At 43.6% G+C, this 20,680-nt stretch overlaps 1 protein-coding gene across 13 annotated transcripts in view; it reads right to left on the reverse strand.

Annotated features, from left to right (window-relative positions):
- The window catches only part of LOC137349170 (zinc finger protein 850-like), a 92,698-nt gene that overhangs the window by 40,021 nt on the left and 31,997 nt on the right, over positions 1-20,680 (reverse strand). For 2 of the 13 annotated variants that reach the window (XR_010969261.1, XR_010969258.1), the window contains 2 exons: positions 19,042-19,222; positions 7,502-7,759 (listed from right to left, as the gene is read on the reverse strand). Coding sequence is in view for 1 of the 13 variants with exons in the window: in XM_068014587.1 (XP_067870688.1) it covers positions 6,842-6,989 (148 nt within the window). In the remaining 12 variants the exon portion in view is untranslated. The other 11 variants (XR_010969262.1, XR_010969264.1, XR_010969260.1 and 8 more) reach the window with 11 other exon arrangements.

Below are 20,680 nucleotides of genomic sequence, written 5' to 3' on the forward strand. Positions count from 1 at the left end.
CAGGATAACTAAAAATATATGACCCTGAATATCCAGGGGGATGCGATCCTGACAGTTACTCTGGGATCGCTCCTGCTGTGGAACTCCATCACTGACCCTGCTGAAGGTTGTAGGTTCAGGGAGGGGGGCCTCCAGGAGCGGACTGTAAGAAAGCTGGGTTTCAGTATCCTGACAGATACATGGTGAGGAACCAGAGGAATCCTTACTAAGGAACTGTCTGGGGTTTTACCTGTCAGTGTAGGTCTAGGGGTGAATGATGCCTGACTCCCTAAACTGTCTTACACTGAACACAGTTTGGAACGAGATGAATTCAGTTTCCAGGAGAATAGGGACAAATATCACCCACAATTGAGGGAGACAAAAGCAGCCATTAGAGAAGCTGAGAGATCTTTGGAAAAGAAGATGGTGCACAATGGTGGTGATAATAGCAAAAGCTTTTCCAGCTACATCAGGAGTCATAGTAACATAGAGTTACATAGAATTACAGTGAGTCCATAGTCACATCAAATTGACAGCCATGGTTCTGAATGATGTTTGGTTGATCCCCTTTTCAAATGGATTTATAATCACAGACACCACCCCACCCAAAGTATACCATAAATTCCTTGAACATACATTCATAAATGTAAATGTACATCAGTGGCCTGTTAAAGGGACTTGGCAGTAAAGTTTCCCAGGGCTGTTCAATAGAGTAAACATTGATATGATTGGCGATGTGAAAACTTTTATCCTCCCTTCAGCTGAAAATGAGTCTGCCTGGAAGGCAGAGCAAATATAGACCTGGTAATGCACAAGGGAAAAATGCAAGGTTGGATTGCATCTATTTCAATGCAAGGAGTCTTACTAGTAAGGCAGATGAATTGAGGGCGTTGATTAGCACATGGGATTATGATATTATTGCTATCACAGAGACATGGTTGGGGGAGGGACAGGACCGGCAGCTCAATATTCCAAGGTACAGAATCTTCAGGCGCGACAGGGGAGGGGATAAAAGAGGAGGTGGCACTACACTGTTGATCAAGGAGTCAATTACTGCAGTAAGGAGGGATGACACCTTGGAAGGTTCCTCAAATGAGGCCATTTGGGTAGAACTTAAAAACAAAAAGGGGGCAATCACTTGGCTGGGAGTGTACTACAGACCTCCAAACAGTCAGGAAGAGATAGAAGAGCAGATATGTAGGCAAATCTCAGAGGTGTAAAAATAATAGGGTAATAATAGTAGGGGATTTCAACTTCACCAATATCAACTGGGATAGTCTTAGTGCAAAAGGCTTAAAGGGGGCGGAATTTTTAAAATGCATATAGGAGAACTTTTTGAGTCAGTATGTAGAAAGTTCTACAAGAGAATGGGCCTAATCCTAGGGAATGAAGCCGGACAAGTGGTAGAAGTGTCAGTGGGGGAGCATTTCGGGGATAGTGACCATAACTCTAAGATTTAAGGTAGTTGTGGAAAAGGACAAAGATGGACCAGAATTAAAGGTACTGAATTGGTGGAAGGCCGATTTCAATATGATAAACAGAATCTGGCCAAAGTGGACTGGGAGCAGCTACTTGTAGAAAACTCTACATCACATCAGTGGGAGTCATTCAAAGAGGAAATTGTGAGAGTTCAGAGCCAACATGTACCCGTTAAGGTGAAGGGTAGGACTAACAGGCCCAGGGAACCCTGGATGTCAAAGGATATGGAGGATTGGATCAGGAAAAAAAAAAGGAGGCTTACGGCAGATCCCAAATGCTAAAAACAGCGGAGGCACTAGAGGAGTATAGAAAGTTTTATATTTTAGAGATACAGCACTGAAACAGGCCCTTCGGCCCACCGAGTCTGTGCCGACCAACAACCACCCATTTATACTAACCCTGCAGTAATCCCATATTCCCTACCACCTACCTACACTAGGGGCAATTTACAATGGCCAATTTACCTATCAACCTGCACGTCTTTGGCGGTGGGAGGAAATTGGAGCTCCCGGCGAAAACCCACGCAGTCACAGTAGCCAGAATCAAACCCGGGTCCCTGGAGCTGTGAGGCTGCAGTGCTAACCACTGCGCCACTGCTGCCCAGTGTAGGGTGGCACCGAAAAAGATAATTGGGAGAGTGAAGAGGGGACATGAAAAAACACTGGCGGGCAAGATAAAGGAAAATCCTAAGGCGTTTTGTTAGTATATTAAGGGTAAGAGGATAACCAGGGAAAGAGTAGGGCCCATTAGGGACTAAAGTGGCAATCATTGTGTGGAGCCAGAGGAAATAGGTGAGGTTTTAAATGATTACTTTTCATCAGTGTTCACCGTGGAGCATGACGATGTAGAGATCAGGGAGGGTGATTGTGATATACTTGAACATATTAGCATTGAAAGGGAGGAAATATTGGCTGTTTTAGCGGGCTTAAAAGTGGATAAATCCTCAGGCCCTGATGAGATGTATCCCAGGCTGTTATGTGCGGCAAGGGAGGAGATAGCAGGGGCTTTAACACAAATTTTCAAATCCTCTCTGGCCACAGGAGAGGTACCATAGGACTGGAGGACAGCGAATGTGGTACCATTATTCAAGAAGGGTAGTAGGGCCGGTGAGTCTAACATCAGTGGTTGGGAAAACATTGGAAAAAATTCTGAGGGACAGGATTAATCTCCACTTGGAGAGGCAGGGATTAATCAGGGATAGTCAGCATGGCTTTGTCAGTGGGAGATCATGTCTAACTAACCTGATTGAATTTTTCGAGATGACTAGATGTGTCAATGAGGGTAAAGCAGTTGATGTAGTATACATGGACTTCAGTAAGGCTTTTGATAAGGTCCCGCATGGGAGATTGGATAAGAAGGTAAGAGCCCATGGGATCCAGGGCAATTTGGCAAATTGGATCCAAAATTGGTTTAGTGGCAGGAGGCAGAGGGTAATGTTCAAGGGCTGTTTTTGTGATTGGAAGCCTGTGACCAGTGGTGTACCACAGAGATCAGTGCTGGGACCCTTGCTGTTTGTAGTGTACATTAATGATTTAGACGTGAATATAGGAGGTATGATCAGTAAGTTTGCAGATGACAGGAAAATTGGTGGTGGTGTAAATAGTGAGGAGGAAATCCTTAGATTATAGGAAGATATAGATGGGCTGGTAAGATGGGCGGAGCAGTGGCAAATGGAATTTAATCCAGAAAAGTTGAGGTAATGCATTTTGGGAGGACTAACAAGGCAAGGGAATATACAGTGGATGGTAGGACCCTAGCAAGTACAGAAGGACCTTGGTGTAAATGTCCATAGATCACTGAAGGCAGCAACACAGGTAGATAAGGTGGTTAGGAAGGCATATGGGATACTTGCCTTTATTAGCCGAGGCACAGAATATAAGAACAGGGAGGTTATGATGGAGCTATATAAAATGCTAGTTAGGCCACAGCTGGAGTACTGTGTACAGTTCTGGTCACCATACTATAGGAAGGATGTGATTGCACTGGAGAGGGTGCAGAGGAGATTCACCAGGATGTTGCCTGGGCTGGAGCGTTTCAGCCATGAAGACAGACTGAAAAGGCTAGGGTTGTTTTCCTTGGAGCAGAGAAGGCTGAGGGGGGACATAATTTATTTATTTAGAGATACAGCACTGAAACAGGCCCTTCGGCCCACCGAGTCTGTGCCGACCAACAACCACCCATTTATCCTGACCCTACAGTAATCCCATATTCCCTACCAGCTACCTACACTAGGGGCAATTTACAATGGCCAATTTACCTACCACCTGCAAGTCTTTGGCTGTGGGAGGAAAACGGAGCACCCGGCGAAAACCCACGCGGTCACAGGGAGAACTTGCAAACTCTGCACAGGCAGTACCCAGAAATGAACCCAGGTCCCTGGAGCTGTGAGGCTGCGGTGGTAACAGGACATCAATTAGTCTCCTCTTCACCTGGGGAAATTGAAAACCTGATAAAGTCTGCATTTAAAACATTAATTCATTTGTCAAATATCAGAATATATAACACCAGCCTTGATATAGAGATAATAGCAGCAGGACAATTAAACTCCTACTATCAGACTGAACATGATTCAGACCTGGATGTGATTAACAGCAGCAATAGCAGCGGAATCCAACCTGAGCAGTCAGTTGTGAACTCGCTGGCAAAGGAGTGTTTATTCACCACTTGCCTGGATGAGTGCAGCTCCACCAACAGCTCGACACCATCCAGGACAAAGCAGCCACTTGATCGGCACCTCATCCACCACCTTAAACATTCACTCTCTCCACCACCAGTGCACAGTAGCAGCAGTGTGAACCATCTCCAAGATTCACTGTAGCAACTTGCCAAGGCTCCTTCAACAGCACCTTCCAAACCTGCAACCTCTGCCACCTAGAATGACAAGGGCAGCAAGCACATGGGAAAACCATCACCTGTGAGTTTTTCTCCAAGCCACACACAATCCTGATATGTGTGTTATGGGATAGAGAAGTTTAATGAGTTAGAAAGGCAAACAGGTGCTTCGCTGCAGACAGGTTGCCATGGGAACATGACAAGACATTTCATTCCACAGAATCAGCTCATTGGAAACTAATCAGAAAGGGGAAAGGACAGAGTTTGTCTGTTATTAACCACAATATAAACTTAAATTGGTCAGATACAGAGCAAAGCTCTCTCTACACTCTCTCATCAAACACTCAGGGTAGGTACAGCACGGGGTTAGATACAGAGTAAAGCTCCATCTATACTGTCCCATCAAACGCTACAAGAGCAGATACATGTACATGTTACTGATACCTTCCCTGGATACCAAGACTAGGAGAGGCACTCTGGAATATTTCAGGAGCTGAGACCTGGCCACGAGAATAACTGAAGGTTTGAGAACTGAAATAATCTAGAGTAATGATGAGATGTTAGTCCTGGCTCAGTGCTTACATTCTCATCTCTGCATTTGTAGGTTGTGGGTTCAAATCCACATCCAGAGACTTGAGCACAAAATCTAGGCTAATAGTCCAAGGCAGCACTGAGGGAACACTGCACTGTCAAGAGGTCCCGTATTACAGATGACACCTTCAACCAAGACCCCATATGTCCTCTCAGATGGACACAAATGATCTCAAAGTTATTTTGAACAGCGGAGGTTTTATCCCCAGTGTGCTGTCAATATTTATCCTTCAAGCAACATCACTAATGTTACGGCCACGTGGTGAGATTTGGGTTGTTCCCACTGTTGAACTCCCACCTGACCAGAGCAAAGTGTGTTTTGTTACAAGGATTTAGCCCCTTGGTGTTTTATTTGTCAAATAAACAGACAGTGACAGGCTTTCTTGCAGGTTTTATCCCGAAATTGTCACAACCACATTCACTCACATACACAGACACAAGAGACAGATAGAGAGGGAAAAAGGGGGAAGCAATTATAAGTGGGCAGGGGGGGGGGTGGGCTAGGTTTCAGGGGAGGTCATGGTAAACCTGTTGAATTCTCTTGGAAATCCAGTTCCCGTTGTTTGCAGGCCTGAGGTGTTTTTAGATTTCTCTCTTGGTTGAAAGTTCACTTGAAGTCAGTGGATCACTTCTAGTTCACTGCTGTATAGAGTAGATACAGAATTCTACAGCAGGGCATGTGCTTTCTGGTTTGCTGGAAACAGGTTTCTGGATACTGCCTGTTTTTTCCCCACGGGTGTCTCTCTCTCTCTAAGCTGCTTTTGAAGGTAAAGCTGCATTACTTCTCACCTCTGGGTAGGAGACACTTTGGCCGCACAATGGCCCAGGACGTGGCTACTTAACACCTTCTTTGTTTCAGAAGAACCCATTCAATTCTGGAATATTCTAGGATGGGTGCAATTGACACCTCTTAGCTTTGAAGAAGATTTTTCTTTGTCCCTGTCAGACCGTTTGAATTCAAAAAGTCCAAGTCCTTTTCCTTTGCCAGGCATTTTGGAGCATTGTTCACTTTTTAAAAGTCCATTTTTTAAAAGGACAAAGTCGGTTTTTATAACTCTTCGGGTTTTGTCCATAATTTGTATCATTGCACCTCTTTTGTGTGTGACACAAAGATTCTGTGGTCATGGTCACCTTTCTGTTTGTGGGACTCACTGTGCACAATTTTCCTGCCCTATTTCCAATATTAAAAAGGACTTGCATTTATATACCGCCTTTCATGGCCTCAGGATGTTCCAAAGCAGTTTACAGCCAATGAATTTCTTTTGAAGTGTCGTCACACAGCAAGAACCCACAAACAGCAATGTCGTAGTGACTACCCATCTGTTTTACTGATGTTGATGAAGGGATAAATATTGGCCAGGACACTGGGAATAACTCCCCTGCTCTTCTTTGAAATAGTGCCACAGGATCTTTTACAACCTCCTGAGGGGGAAGGCAGGGTGTTGATTTGATGTTTCATCAGAAAGCCGGCACCTCCAACTGGGCAGAACTCCCTCAGTACTGCACTGGAGTGTCACCCTTGATTTTTGTGCTCAGGTCCTGGAGAAAACTTGAACCCACGACCTTCTGACTCAGAGGTGAGAGTGTTACCCACTGAGTCACAGCTGTCAACAGCACTGAGTAAACATCAAAAGAACTTCATTATCTGTAAAACACTATGGGACATCCTGAAGTCATGGAAGGCACTTTAAAAATCTTCCATTAACAAAGCAGAAAAGGCCCAAAAATGGTACAGACAGTAACAGAGCATCAGTCTCCTGTTATCTTAGAGAAATCAAGGACTTGAACGGTGTGTGTTTGATGCAAAGCTGATTTATTTAATATAGATCCAGAACATTAAAGTCCAGCCCAATTACAAGGATTACAAACGGAAATAAACCCCAACATGGTCCAGTCCTGGATCTGATTAACACAGCAGAATCCAATCCCTCCAGTCACTTGTGACTTCTTTGGTGTTTCAGCAGGTGGGATGACTGAGCGAATCCCTTTCCACACACAGAGCAGGTGAACGGTCTCTCCCCAGTGTGAACCCGCTGGTGTGTCAGCAGGATAGATGACCGAGTGAATCCCTTCCCACACACAAAGCAGATGTACGGCCTCTCCCCGGTGTGAGTGTTTCGGTGTCTCATCAGATAATTTCTGCTTTTAAAGCTCTTCTCACAGTCAAAACATTTAAAAGGTCTCTTGTCAGTGTGAACAAGTTGGTGTTCAGCGAGGTTGGATAACTGAGTAAATCCCTTCCTACACACAGAATAGGTGAATGGCCTCTCCCCAGTGTGAACTCGCTGGTGTCTCAGCAGGTTGCATGACTGAGTGAATCCCTTCCCACACTCAGAGCAGGTGAACAGCCTCTCCCCAGTGTGAACTCGCTGGTGTGTCAGCAGGTTGCATGACTGAGTGAATCCCTTCCCACACTCAGAGCAGGTGAATGGCCTCTCCCCAGTATGAGTGCGTCGATGAATTTCCAGCAGGGATGGGTAATTGAATCCCTTCCCACAGTCTCCACATTTCCATGGTTTCCCTGTGGTGAGGGTGTTCTTGTGTCTCTCCAGGTTGGATGATCAGTTGAAGCCTCATCCACACACAGAATATGTGTATGGTTTCTCCCTGCTGTGAATGGTTTGATGTTTTTTCAGGCTGTGTAACTGGTTAAAGCTCTTTCCGGTCAGTGCACTGGAACACTCTCACTCGGGTGTGTATGTCTCGGTGTTTTTCCAGTCACACTGATGTTTGAAATCTTTTCCCACAGACAGAACAGACAAACATTTCTCCTTCCACATTCAAAGGCTAATGATATTCAGGTCCTGATGAATCGAGTCAGATCTTGATGTGATGTTTGGTTTCACATTCCCATCTGCAAATCCTCCCTTCTAATACCCTGTAAAAGGAATTTACAAAAGTCATCACTGCAGGTACAGGATAGAAATTCAGAACAGATAATCCTAGTTCCTATGGAACATTCTTTCCTCTCTCATTTTCCCAACCATGTGGTCCATTCAAACCCAAATAAGCAACAAAGTCCCAACAAAAGCAAAGGGAACCTTCCCAACTAAACCAGAATGTTGTTACCAGTGTCTATGAGACACTTTGTACCCTGAGGTGCCCACTGGTTGCAGAAGATATCAAGTGTGCTCCCTCTCCAGGGCCACCCGGGCACGGACAAGATCACGAAAGAGATGCTGGCATCCAGAGTGACCCCCCACCCCCCAACAACATGGTCCCCGCACATCCTGGACCTAAACATTGCTGTGTTAACCAGGTCCAGAAGATTCTCTGACTTACCCTCATCCCCCCACCCCCCCGCTCTCCACACCGTGTGACCAACGATTAGGAGAGTGGGGCTAAAGTGTAACCAAAGCTTTTGATAAGGTCCCACATGAACAGATTGGTCACAAAAGTAAACGCCCATGGGTTCCAAGGCAAAGTGGCAAGTTGGAGCCAAAATTGGCTCAGAGGCAGGAAGCAAAGGATAATGGTTGATGGTGTTTTTGTGACTGGAATGCTGTTTCCAGTGGGGTTCTGCAGGGATCAGTACTCGGTCCCTTGCTTTTTGTGTTCTACATAAATGATTTGGACTTTATTGGGTATGAGTAAGAAGTTTGCAGATGATAAAAAAATTGACCATTGGTTGATAATGAAGGAGAAAGCTGTAGACTGCAGGAAGATAGCAATGGACTAGTCAGGTGGGCAGAACAGCGGCAAATGGAATTCAATCCGGAGAAGTGTGAGGTAATACATTTGGGAAAAGCGAACAATGCAAGGGAATACACAATAAATGGTAGAATACTGAGAAGTATAGAAGAACTGAGGGACCTTTGTGTTCTCTCTGGTGTCCTGGGGCTGATATTCATCCCTCAGTTAACATCACTAAAACACATTACATCATACATCGTCAGTATCACATTGCTGTTTGGGGGATCTTTCTGTGCACAAATTGGCTGCACATTTCCTACATTGGAACAGTGACTACAGTTCAAAAAGTGTTTCATGGCTGCAAAGCACTTTGGGACCTCAGGTTATGAAAGCTGCTCTATTGCTCACTGGGCGGCACAGTGGTTAGCACCACAGCCTCACAGCTCCAGCGACCCTGGTTCAGTTCTGGGTACTGCCTGTGTGAAGTTTGCAAGTTCTCCCTGTGACTGCGTGGGTTTCCGTCGGGTGCTCCGCTTTCCTTCCACTGCCAAAGACTTGCAGGTTGATAGGTAAATTGGCCATTGTAAATTGCCTCTAGTGTAGGTAGGTGGTAGGGAATATGGGATTAATGTAGGAGGGGATGTGGTAGGGAATATGGGATTAATGTAGGATTAGTATAAATGGGTGGTTGATGGTCAGCACAGACTCGGTGGGCCGAAGGGCCTGTTTCAGTGCTGTACCTCTCTAACTATAACATATCCACAGGTCCCTGAAGGTAACTGGGTAGTTAGAGAAGGTGGTGAAGAAGGCATATGGGATACTTACTTTCATTAGCCAAAGCAGAGAATATAAGAGCAGGGAGGTTATGCTGGAACTGTATAAAATACTGGTTAGGTCACAGCTGGAGTACTGCATGCAGTTCTGGTCACCGCACTACAGGAAAGTTGTGATTGCACTAGAGAGAGTACAGAGGAGAATTATGAGGATGTTGCCTGGACTGGAGAATTTTAGTTATGAGGAAAGATTGGATAAACTAGAGTTATTTTCTTTGGAACCGAGGAGGCTGAGGGGAGATCTAATTGAAGTGTATTAAATTATGAGGGGTCTGGATAGGAAGGACCTATTCCCCTTGGTTGAGGGCTCTATAACCAGGGGCATAGATTTAGGGCAAGAGGTAGGAGGTTTAGAGGGGATTTGAGTGGAAATGTTTTCACCCAGAGGGTGGTGGGATCTGCAGCGCACTGCCTGGGAGGGTGGTCGAGGCAGAAACCCTCACAACAATTAAAAAGTACTTGGATATGCGCCTGAAGTACCCTAACCTACAAGCCTACGGAACAAGAGCTGGAAAGTGGGATTAGATGGATGGCTCCTTGCTGACGATGGGCTGAATGGCCTCCTTGCATGCTGTAAATTTCTATGATATTTTAAATTTGAGAATTAGCCCTTTCAGGCAACTGGACGGGGGCTGTAACCTCTCTCACTGAACATATATATGGCCCATGGACTCCTGCAAACATCACATGCAGCCTGGGAGTGGGTGAAGCTGCTTAAAACCCTGTCGTTCAGGATGCTGCAACTCTCGGGCACGAGGATTTGGCTGGGACCAGACTGAAGCTCCGCCCACTCTCTGTGCCCTCACCAAGATGGCCGCCCTATCCAAAATGGCAGCCAGTGTCTCCGCTCCCCGCCGGGCCTGTCACCGCGGGGTAAACACCGGGCCTGCGGCCTCTTATTCGGGGCCTCAGGCCGACCCCGGGTGTTTATGAAGCTTCCCAGCCCAGCCACAGCTCTAATTCCTCCCCTGCGCCCACAATCGCCCCCCGAGCCGCCTGTTCCACCTCAGTCCATCTCCCTCACGCGCAGGTGCACTGGGCTGCTGCAGTCGATAAAAGGGAACCTTCTGACCCATGGAGAGTCCTGGGTAATTAATCCGCCATTGAAAGCTTCAATTGTTAAATGAAGGCATATTTTTGTGTTATCCCATGGAGATTATGGCCGGAGAGACAAAGAAGCACATTATTAAATAAATTATACAAAGACCTAAGTGCCGGGCCATCAACTATGGTGAGAAGTACAATGGGACTTCTGGTCTTGACCCACATTTGCACTCAGGAATTAGAGGGATGTTTTCACAATGTGCAGATGACACCAAATTGGGTGGTAAAGTTAACAATGTGGAGGACTGCACTGAAATCTAGGAAGACATAAACAGGCTGGCAGACTGGACAGATAAATGGGAAATGAAATTCAACATAGTGAAATGTGAGCTGGTTCATTTTGGGAGGGGGAATAAGGAGGCCAGTTATTAGTTGGAATGTCAGAAATTAAATGGAGCAGAGGAACAAAGAGACCTGGGAACAGAGTCATATAAATCACTAAAAGGAACAACACAAGTCGATAAGAGAGCAAAGAAATAGCTGATGCTCTTTTCTAGAGGAACACAATGTAACAGTAGGGAGGGAATGTTAAATTTATAGAGAACCTCACTTAGAAGGACTGTGAGCAGTTCTAGTCTCCATATTACGGGCGGCACAGTGGTTAGCACCGCAGCCTCACAACTCCACGGACCTGGGTTCAATTCTAGGTACTGCCTGTGCGGAGTTTGCAAGTTCTCCTTGTGACTGTGTGGGTTTTTGCTGGGTGCTCTGGTTTCCTCCCACCGCCATTGTAAATTGCCCCTCGTGTAGGTAGGTGGTAGGGAATATGGGATTACTGTAAGGTTAGTATAAATGGGTGGTTGTTGGTCGGCACAGACTCGGTGGGCCGAAGGGCCTGTTTCAGTGCTGTATCTTAAAATAAAAATAAATAAAAAAGGATATTGAAGCACTGAAGAAAGTGCAGAATAGATTTACAAAGATGGCACCAGAGATTCCAAAAAGATTGGAAAGCTGGGGCTCCTTTCTCTGGAAAAGAGACAACTACGAGATCTGATGGAGGTCTTTAAATTTATCAGAGAGTTAGAACAAGAGGGCAGCAATATAAGACAGACATTAACAGGTCAAATAGAGAACTTAGACGGAATGTCCCTACCCAGGGATGGATTAACGCTCGGGTTTACAGGAACCAAGGGTGGATTAATGCTCGGGTTTCCAGGACCCAGGGTGGATTAATGTGCGGATTTACAGAGCCTGTTGTGGTTGAATGAAAGGTCTGGCTCCAAGTTTTAGACTATGTCCCCCCCCCCCCCCCCCCCCCCAGTTCTGGCTTCTCCAACCAGCAGAATTATTTTCTGTCTATCTACCCGATCAGTTCCAATTTATATCTACAAAACTTAGATCACATCACCCCTTAATCCTCTAAATTCCAGGGAATACAACCCTCATAGTGAGGTGATGCTTTTTGGCAGAAGAGATAGGAAGAGGCAATATATACTTAATGGTACAGTCCTAAAGAGTGTGCAGGGACAGAGGGACCTGGCGGCTCATGTGCATAGATCATTAGAGGTGGCAGGAAGTATTGAGAGAATAGTTAGCAAAGCTTTTGGGATCTTGGGCCTTATAAATAGAGATATGTATTTCAAAAGCAGGCAAGTTATGCTGAAATTCTATAAAGCTCTGGTTATGCCACAACCAGAGTATTGCATCCAGTCTGGTCACCACATTTTAGGAAGGATAGAAAGGTGCTTGACAGGGTGCAGGTTGGAGAGGCTGGGATTGTTCTCCTTGGAGCAAAGGGGATTGAGGGGAGTGTTCATAATTCTGACATTTTTGATGTGGTCGACAAAAGAAAAGCAGTTCCCAGTATCTGATGGTACAAAGACTAGGGAACACAGATTAATGTTTTGGGCAAGAGATAAAGGAGGGATGTGAGGAAGAAGTTTTTTTTTAAATGCAGCGAGTGTTAATGACCTGGAACTCACTGCCTACGAAGGTGGTGGAAGTGGAAACGATCAATGATTTCAAATGGAAATTGAATGAACACGAGGGAAATAAGCCTGCAGGACTATGGGGATAGAGTGGGGGATTGGGAATGACTGGATTGTTCTAGAGAGAGCTGGCATGGAATCGAAAAGCTGAATGCCCTCCTTCGGTGCCATAATGACTGTGACTCATTTATGTAATCTCTACTTATAACTTAACCCTTGGAGTCCAGGTATCATGCATTCCCTCCAAGGCCAATATATTCATCCTAAGGTGTGGTGCCCAGAACTGAACACAGTGCTCCAGGTGTGGTCTAACCAGGGCTTTGTGTATTTCAGTGCTTTGCCAGTCAGACTGATACCTGAAATCATTTCCCACAGACAGAACAAACTTTTTTCCTTCAATGTTCAAAGCTGATGATATTCAGATCCTGATGAATCGAGTGACTCTGTCAGACCTTGATGTGATGCTTGGTTTGAATTTCCCTTCTGTAAATCCTCCCCTTCTAATACCCTGTAAAAAGGAGTTTGGCACCACGAATGATCCCCAACGCACTGTGATAATTTCCGTACAATAAAATGGGAAATTAATAGGTTTTGCAAACTTATATTAGTGGCTCTGATAAATTGTCCATAACACCATGCAACATCCCTATGTTTGTAAAACAGATCCTCTGGCTCAGTAAGGGACGTGCATTGGTAGATCTGCTAGGAATATCATATAAATAGGAATTGTTTGTGTATTTTATGTTTGTTCATCACAGGCATTTATTTTAGTCAATGTCTTGCAGCTGATTTTTGGGATAAATTTGCCTGGGAGACAATCTTAATAACCAGTGCTTCCCATTTCCCAGTTTTGTTTCCACTGCTGCTTCATTCAGCTAACCCCATTGTTGTTTCTCGCTTCTATTTTTCCTTATTGTTTTCTTCACTATCCTTTTTCTTAATCTGTTTCCCATCTGCATCCACCCCAACTCTTCAGATTTTGTTCTCAAAGTTGGTAAGAATGTAAGAAGCATCATGCAGCAAGACATATAACATGATAACAGGTGGTGGGGGAAGATTGCTGACTACAATGAAATACTGATTGTTTAACATCAGAAAATGAGGCTTGAATCTCCCGTATTGCAGAAGGTATTCCTACTTAAGGATTCCCACCGTAACCATTAAAATAGGTTCATAAGAGAACTTCGGACCGTCTAACACGAGTTGTTTGGCGAACTGATTCTTGGTGCCAGTCTATTGTAAAGTGATGGACGAGTGAGATTTAAACTGAACAGCATTTCGAAATTCAGCAAACTTTTACATCTGCTGAATCTGCATCAAACAAGATGCTACTTTGCCATTTCCAATTCTGCACGTTTTTCTCTAACACTGTCCTTACATTAACAACAGTGACTACACTTCATTAGCTGGAAACTGCTTTCAGGTGTCCTGAGGTCATGAAATAAACTATAAAATGCAAATCGTTTTTTCTGTCTGTCACTCTCAACGAACACAGAGATAGAATTGTGAAATGTATCTACACCTTTCAATCTCTACCTCTCTCTCTCTGTCTGTTTCCATCTCAGTCTCTGTTTGCCTCTCTCTTACCGGCTGCAAATATGAAGATGGGAAGTCACCGCCATTACTCGCACTACGCATGCCCGTTTTATTTTGTGTTGTCACAATGCGCATGCGCAGAGGGTACTTGACGCTCCCTGCCAGCGACCTCTCACCTCCCAACACAATAACATCCGGGTGATTGACGGCAACTCCGGGCCAATCGTAAGAGAGGACGGCCCCGCCCACTCCCTGCCGCGAGAACCGCCCCTCACTCGCTCTGATTGGAGGACCCATCGCCACTGCGGTCATCCAGTCCCGCCTCCTCTCTTCCTATTGGTTCGGAGATGCCGTCAATCAGCGCTGGAGCTGGAACAAGTGGTTCTGGCCTGTGGCTCCGCAGCGGGTGGGAAACCGCCGAGTGCAGGAGAGGGATAGAGCCGGTGGCCGGGCTTCAGAAAACACCCGGTGTCGGCCTCAACATCCCCAATAAGAAGCTCCCGGTCCTGCGTTTGCACCGAGCGGGGCGGCAGCTGTGGGGCTTCTCCCGGTGACAGGCCCCGGGGTTAACGGCCGCCAGATTTCCAGCTCTTTTGGAGGAATTAAAGATTAATAAAGTGTAACATCAAAGGACAAAACTTTAAAGGAAACTGAGCTCAGTTATAAAGGGGCCTGGGGGAGGGGAGGGAGGAACAGGGCAGGAGGTCCCCCCTTCCTAGTTCCACAAAGACTCCCCTTGGACTGGGCCACATCTGTTCTCCGCTGCCGTGAGCCCCTTACTCAGGGCCACCACCCAGGAAGAACACAGCCTTCCCATACATCTTCGAGGCTGCAACTGACAATCTGAGCAAGTTCGAACACTAATTTCATTTCGGGTAGCTGTCCAACCTGTGTTCATACATCCTCTTGCATCGCCTAATTAATTTCTTAAGTTGCCAAATTAAGTAGGTCACATCTAACACCATGATACCCAAAACCACTATCAGGACATGGGAGATAATTCTAAACCAGGGGTGCATCTGCACGTCTGACCCCCAGTTCCATAAGTCCTCCTGCCAGGTAGAATCATTTAGCTTGTCAATCTCATCTTGTAGCATCTTCGACTGTTGTTCCAGATTGTAGTACACTACAGCAATGACTTCTAGCTGCTGTCTCTCTTTACCCAGGCGTGTGGGCAATAGCTGAATAGTATATTCATAGTCCCGCAGGTAATTTGTCAAATCTTCCTTAATACTTTCTGTCACAGTTATCGTTTCTGTCTTTTGTTTATGTATCTGTACCAACTCCATCTTCCCTACTCGGGTTGGTATTTGTGGGTTGAACCAAAATGTACTGTTGCTCACCGGCCAAGTCCGTTTATGTCCAAACTGGTACTCCTTCGCTGTGGTGGTTAAGCAATATCTTCCCTTTCCCATATAGGCCACATGGGTTAACCCTGACAATGCTTTCCTAGTCTCCATGGTGCAATTTACAGTGGCATTAAATCCACATTTTGATTCTGCCATTTTATCTATAGGATGAGGACATATGACCACCTGGTTTTCCAGACTACACTCAGACAATGGACAATGTTGTTCCAATTACCTCTTTTCCAATTTCCATAACATAGGGTAATATATCATAGTATTTTATGTAATCTTTTCCCCTTATTACTCCTATATTTTCTACTTTCTATAATTGCATCCCTAACTTATCTCTCAGAATTACAGGTATTCCCAACACTACTTCAATACTCATAGATCCTGTATTTACACATTCCTGACCTTTCCATACTTTAAGTTTTCTGATTTGGCACCTGGTAATTTTATCATTTGTGTGACTAGCTAAGTATTCCAACTGGGTGTCAGTGATCCAAACTGGCACCTGTCCTGCATCAATTTGCCTCAAATTTTCTCGAATTTATTCTAACATTCATGAACTGTATGTACTGCAAACACTTTCATTATTTGGAATGATATCATTAACAGTATGAGCATGACCTTCTAGTACTCTCATCAGTCGTGTAATTAGTTCAGTTGCTCTGCATGTAACAAATCACATTTTCTTCCATTCCCAGTATCTCTTTGCATACCAGGTGGTTTTTATTTTGGAGTCTGTCATTTGCAGTTGACTTTATATATCTTCATTTGGGACCTTCCATCGGCCCTTCCCTTTTACCATTACTTTGTCTCCCACAACAGGCACCTTTGTCTGTTACTCTATCATGTTTCTATAGAACCTCCTGCCTCACCTTGTGCAGTTGTCTGCACAGCTCCTTCACAAATCTTTAACCCTTTCTCTCATGGGTCCTACTACCTGCTATGACATACCTTGGCAGTCTCATCACCCTTCCTGTCACCGTATTCATCAAGTCCTTTCCTACTTTAGCTACACCACTCTGTCCCTTTTGTTCCTTTTTCAAAATATCCTTTACTAGCTGACTGAGAGTTCTAACATTCTGGTCCACATTTTCCAAATCTATAGTATTGACAATTGAAGTTCCCTTATTAAGGACTGTGGCTGCGTCATTCACTAAACTATGTTTATGTCTCTTTCCCTTTATATTCCCTCATTACCAAATTCCTGTCTCAGCAATTGTTACAGTAATACCTTGTACAACTCTCGGGTCTTCTCAGGGCACCAGCCAGGTAGCTGGATATCTGAGATATTCAATATTACCGGTACCAACTCAAGCTTTATATTATCATATACAATTTTATTAGTTTTTATTATCGCAAGTCCATTTTATGGTCCTGTAGTCAAGGCCGGGCAAGGGAGACCAGTCACTTGTGACTGCTGGGTCGTAACCTTACTCGTCGGTAATTCGGATGTGGGGGTAATCGTGGGGGTTGGTGCTTTTTGTCTGTTTAATCTCACAACCTGGAATAGGAACTGTCCTTTTTTATCTTAGAGCTTTAATATCTTGTGCTAGGGGGAGTTCGAGGATTGTCTGCACTTACTTTTGCTCTATCTCATGCTTTCCCTGTGTTAATACTATTCCCAAATAAGAAACCTTTTCTTTCATTATCTATGCTTTCTTCAGCTTAACTTTCACTCTGACCTTCTGGAGGAAGGTGGAATATCGATCAATTATTATAAAATCCCTGGGAGAGACACATCCAGATGTACTGTTGTCCCTGGAACGTAAACGCAAATTTATATTGAAACTCTTGTGCCAACGGTATGGACCAGAACCCATTGCTAATGTCCAACACAGTAAACCACTGATTTGTTATTTTCTAAAACTTTGATTGTCCTCTTAAATATCAGATAAATTTCCCTTTGAGTGCTTTAAATAACCACTCATATCAATTAAATTTTGTTTATTGATTCCAATTTCTTATGCCCAGACTTGGTTGTACTTTTTGTATGTTAAAGACAGCAGTGCTTGCAACTATCTCTCCTTCTCAAGCACTTTGTCTCATTGATAAAGATGCTGTGACATTTGATGTCTGCAATTAAATTCTTAAATTCTCAAAGCTGCTGGATCTCTTGCTGTGGCATCAGTTCTCACATGGCCTTGGAACCTGCCGTCACCTGCTTGTTAAAAAAACAAAGAATCCATTGTGGCTCTGTCCCTGAGCCCAGTGGGTTAATTTGTCCACTTATATCTGTCAATTTAGAAATGTAAAATTTAACAATGTCCAAAATGTATAAATTTGACTCTCAGCAATGCAAAAGCTGCAGCGGGTTAAGTTCTTTGTTTGTCTCCAAGGGGGCGGAGCAAAACATTCTCAGCTTCGTCACTTTACGAAACCTTTTTTTTCCGAAAAGAACTACTCTCCACTTTAAACTTTTTTTTTCAATCCTTTTGGTATCCTTAGAGTTGCTCTCCTTTGAAGTTGAAAATGCCACAAATGCTTTTGTTGTTTTCCAACCCCAAGGAAAGCATCTCCATCAGGAAAGACAGCATTTTAGATTAAAGCCCAATTATTACCAAACTTTTAACATCTTTTGTAAGATGTTTCTAATGCCAGGATTTTTTTTTCAACAAAGATGATTCCAAATTCCAATTCACTACAATAAATATTTAAAAATCAAAACTGCCAATGTTAAATGAACGAGTCTTGTGTCCGGAACTTAAGACTCCTCCAAAACATGACATAATAAACTTGAAAGTTCATTGTGGCAACAAATGAAATTTCCAGTTCTTCAACTTAAACAGGTCAATTAACCTTAACAGTATTAATTTAATTCAGACTTATTAACTTATAATACTTATTAACTACACACAGAATAGAATAGCACGTGCTTATTTTAAAAGATAAGTAAATTACGTCATTTTCTTGTTCTTTCTTCAGGCGCCTTTTCAAATGACTGTAATAAAACCAAAAACTAAAGAAAAAATTATTTAACATTCTTGCAACAAAAGACTTAACACTAGGTCCTTACACAAACTGTAAACAGGATTTCTTTCTTATGTCTCTTTTGTTTATCCTTCTCTCCCTTAAACCAATATCCAATTCCTGACATTTGCTACTTAAAAGTCAGTAAAACATGTCTTTAATTTAAACTCCAAAAAAAACTAGAAGAGATTTTAAACTGGAACTCCAATTAAAGCAGGTGTTGTAAACTTCAAATTGGATTTCTGCCAGACATCTTCAGACCTTCAAGGCTGAAGCTTATCTCTTAGAAAATTGTTCATTGCCTTTTCACAGTTGCAAAACCAACTTTTAAAATCAAAATAAAATTTTAACTTAAAATATAATTCAATTTTATATCCCATTCCTGGGTGCACAACACTAAATAGAAATGAACACACTCAACAATCACTTTTCACACTCATTCAATTCCAAACAACTTCGAAAATTGATTTCTGTAATGGGTTATGAATTCAAAATACCAAAATCTCTAATTCCCTGTTCCAATGTCAAGCTTCAACTAATTCACAACCAAAATAGGTTCCCACAAAATATACACGTGTAAAAATAGAAAAAGTAACAGACTCATTCCTTCATCTTTAAAGCCAGACAACAAAGAGTTAACGACAGTCAGTTCTACAGAACACAAGTTGTACAGAACACAAGCTGTACATCCCAGACATTCAATTCATTCGCGGAAGCTTCCAACATTCTCACAGTCGAATCAAAGACACAGTAATTTGTTTTTACTCTAAAACATACCTATCTTTAAAAACACGTATTTACCGTGGCGCTTTTGCATCTCCTTCGAGGGGGCAAACGGATGTGGGTCGCCTTTCTCCAGAGGACATGATTTACTTGTCCCCGGGGGCGACCCTTCCTTCTTGGAAGCCGTCAAGCCCATTCTTCCTTCTACTTCCTCAAAACCTTCTTGACACTCGATTAGTGTTCTTTTCTATGAGGTAGGCTGCATTAACACGAAGGTAGCAGCATTAACACAAACAAAAGACGAACCACACACAAGGAGACGAACAGGCGCAGTCAATGTTGGGATCAACAGAATTTTTAGAGTCTTTTGGTTTCCCCCTTCACTAATCGGTATTCCTAATTTAAGGGCGTTTTCTTGCCAACTTGATAGGAGGATTCTATCTTTTTCCTCCTGACAATATTGTCTCCATAATCCAATTAATTCTTTGGCCCGATTCCCTTTATTTTGTTTCCAGATTTTTCCTTGGATTTTTTTAGCTACTTCCAAGTCTTTTGTCCCCCCTAAGGGCCATTGGTCTCCTAATTTCTTATTTAAGGCTGCCGATAATTGTCTGAAGTCTTTCCCTTTATCCGGATATTTATCACACAGTACTTGTAATGGACAGGGTGGATCACTTGTATTATCGAAACAGTTTCCCATTATCACAAACTATTATCACAAACTATTCTTGAACTGCGTTGTTTGCCCCTACAGTCCAAGAGTTCAAATTACTTACAAATTATTGTCTAAACAGTTACTGACAATTTACCTTATTCAAACTTTAAAAATAAAATAAAAGCAAAATACTGCGGATGCTGGAAATCTGAAACAAAAACAAGAAATGCTGGAATCACTCAGCAGGTCTGGCAGCATCTGTGGAAAGAGAAGCAGAGTTAACGTTTCGGGTCAGTGACCCTTCTTCGGAACTGACAAATATTAGAAAAGTCACAGATTCTAAGCAAGTGAGGTGGGGGTGGGGCAAGAGATAACAAAGGAGAAGGTGCAGATTGGACCAGGCCACTTGGCTGACCAAAAGGTCACAGATCAAAGGCAAACAATATGTTAATGGTGTGTTGAGAGACAAAGCATTAGTACAGATTAGGTGTGAATACACTGAATATTGAACAGCAGCAAGTGCAAACCTGAAAAAAACAATGGGTAAGCAAACTGAACAAACTAAGATGAAATGAAATAAATGCAAAAAAAGATTGTAAAAAATGTAAAAAAGAATGTAAAAAAAAGGAAGAAAAAATAACTAAAAATGAAAGTAAAATGGGGGGCTGTCATGCTCTGAAATTATTGAACTCAACGTTCAGTCCGGCAGGCTGTAGTGTGCCTAATCGGTAGATGAGATGCTGTTCCTCGAGCTTGCGTTGATGTTCACTGGAACACTGCAGCAATCCCAGGACAGAGATGTGAGCATGAGAGCAGGGGGGAGTGTTGAAATGGCAAGCAACCGGAAGCTCAGGGTCCTGCTTGCGGACTGAGCGGAGATGTTCCGCAAAGCGGTCACCCAGTCTGCGCTTGGTCTCCCCAATGTAGAGGAGACCACACTGTGAGCAGCGAATACAGTATACTACATTGAAAGAAGTACAAGTAAATCGCTGCTTCACCTGAAAGGAGTGTTTGGGGCCTGGGATAGTGAGGAGAGAGGAGGTAAATGGGCAGGTATTACAC

Source organism: Heterodontus francisci, chromosome 34 (genome assembly GCF_036365525.1).
Source record: "Heterodontus francisci isolate sHetFra1 chromosome 34, sHetFra1.hap1, whole genome shotgun sequence".
NCBI classification, from domain to species: domain Eukaryota; kingdom Metazoa; phylum Chordata; class Chondrichthyes; order Heterodontiformes; family Heterodontidae; genus Heterodontus; species Heterodontus francisci.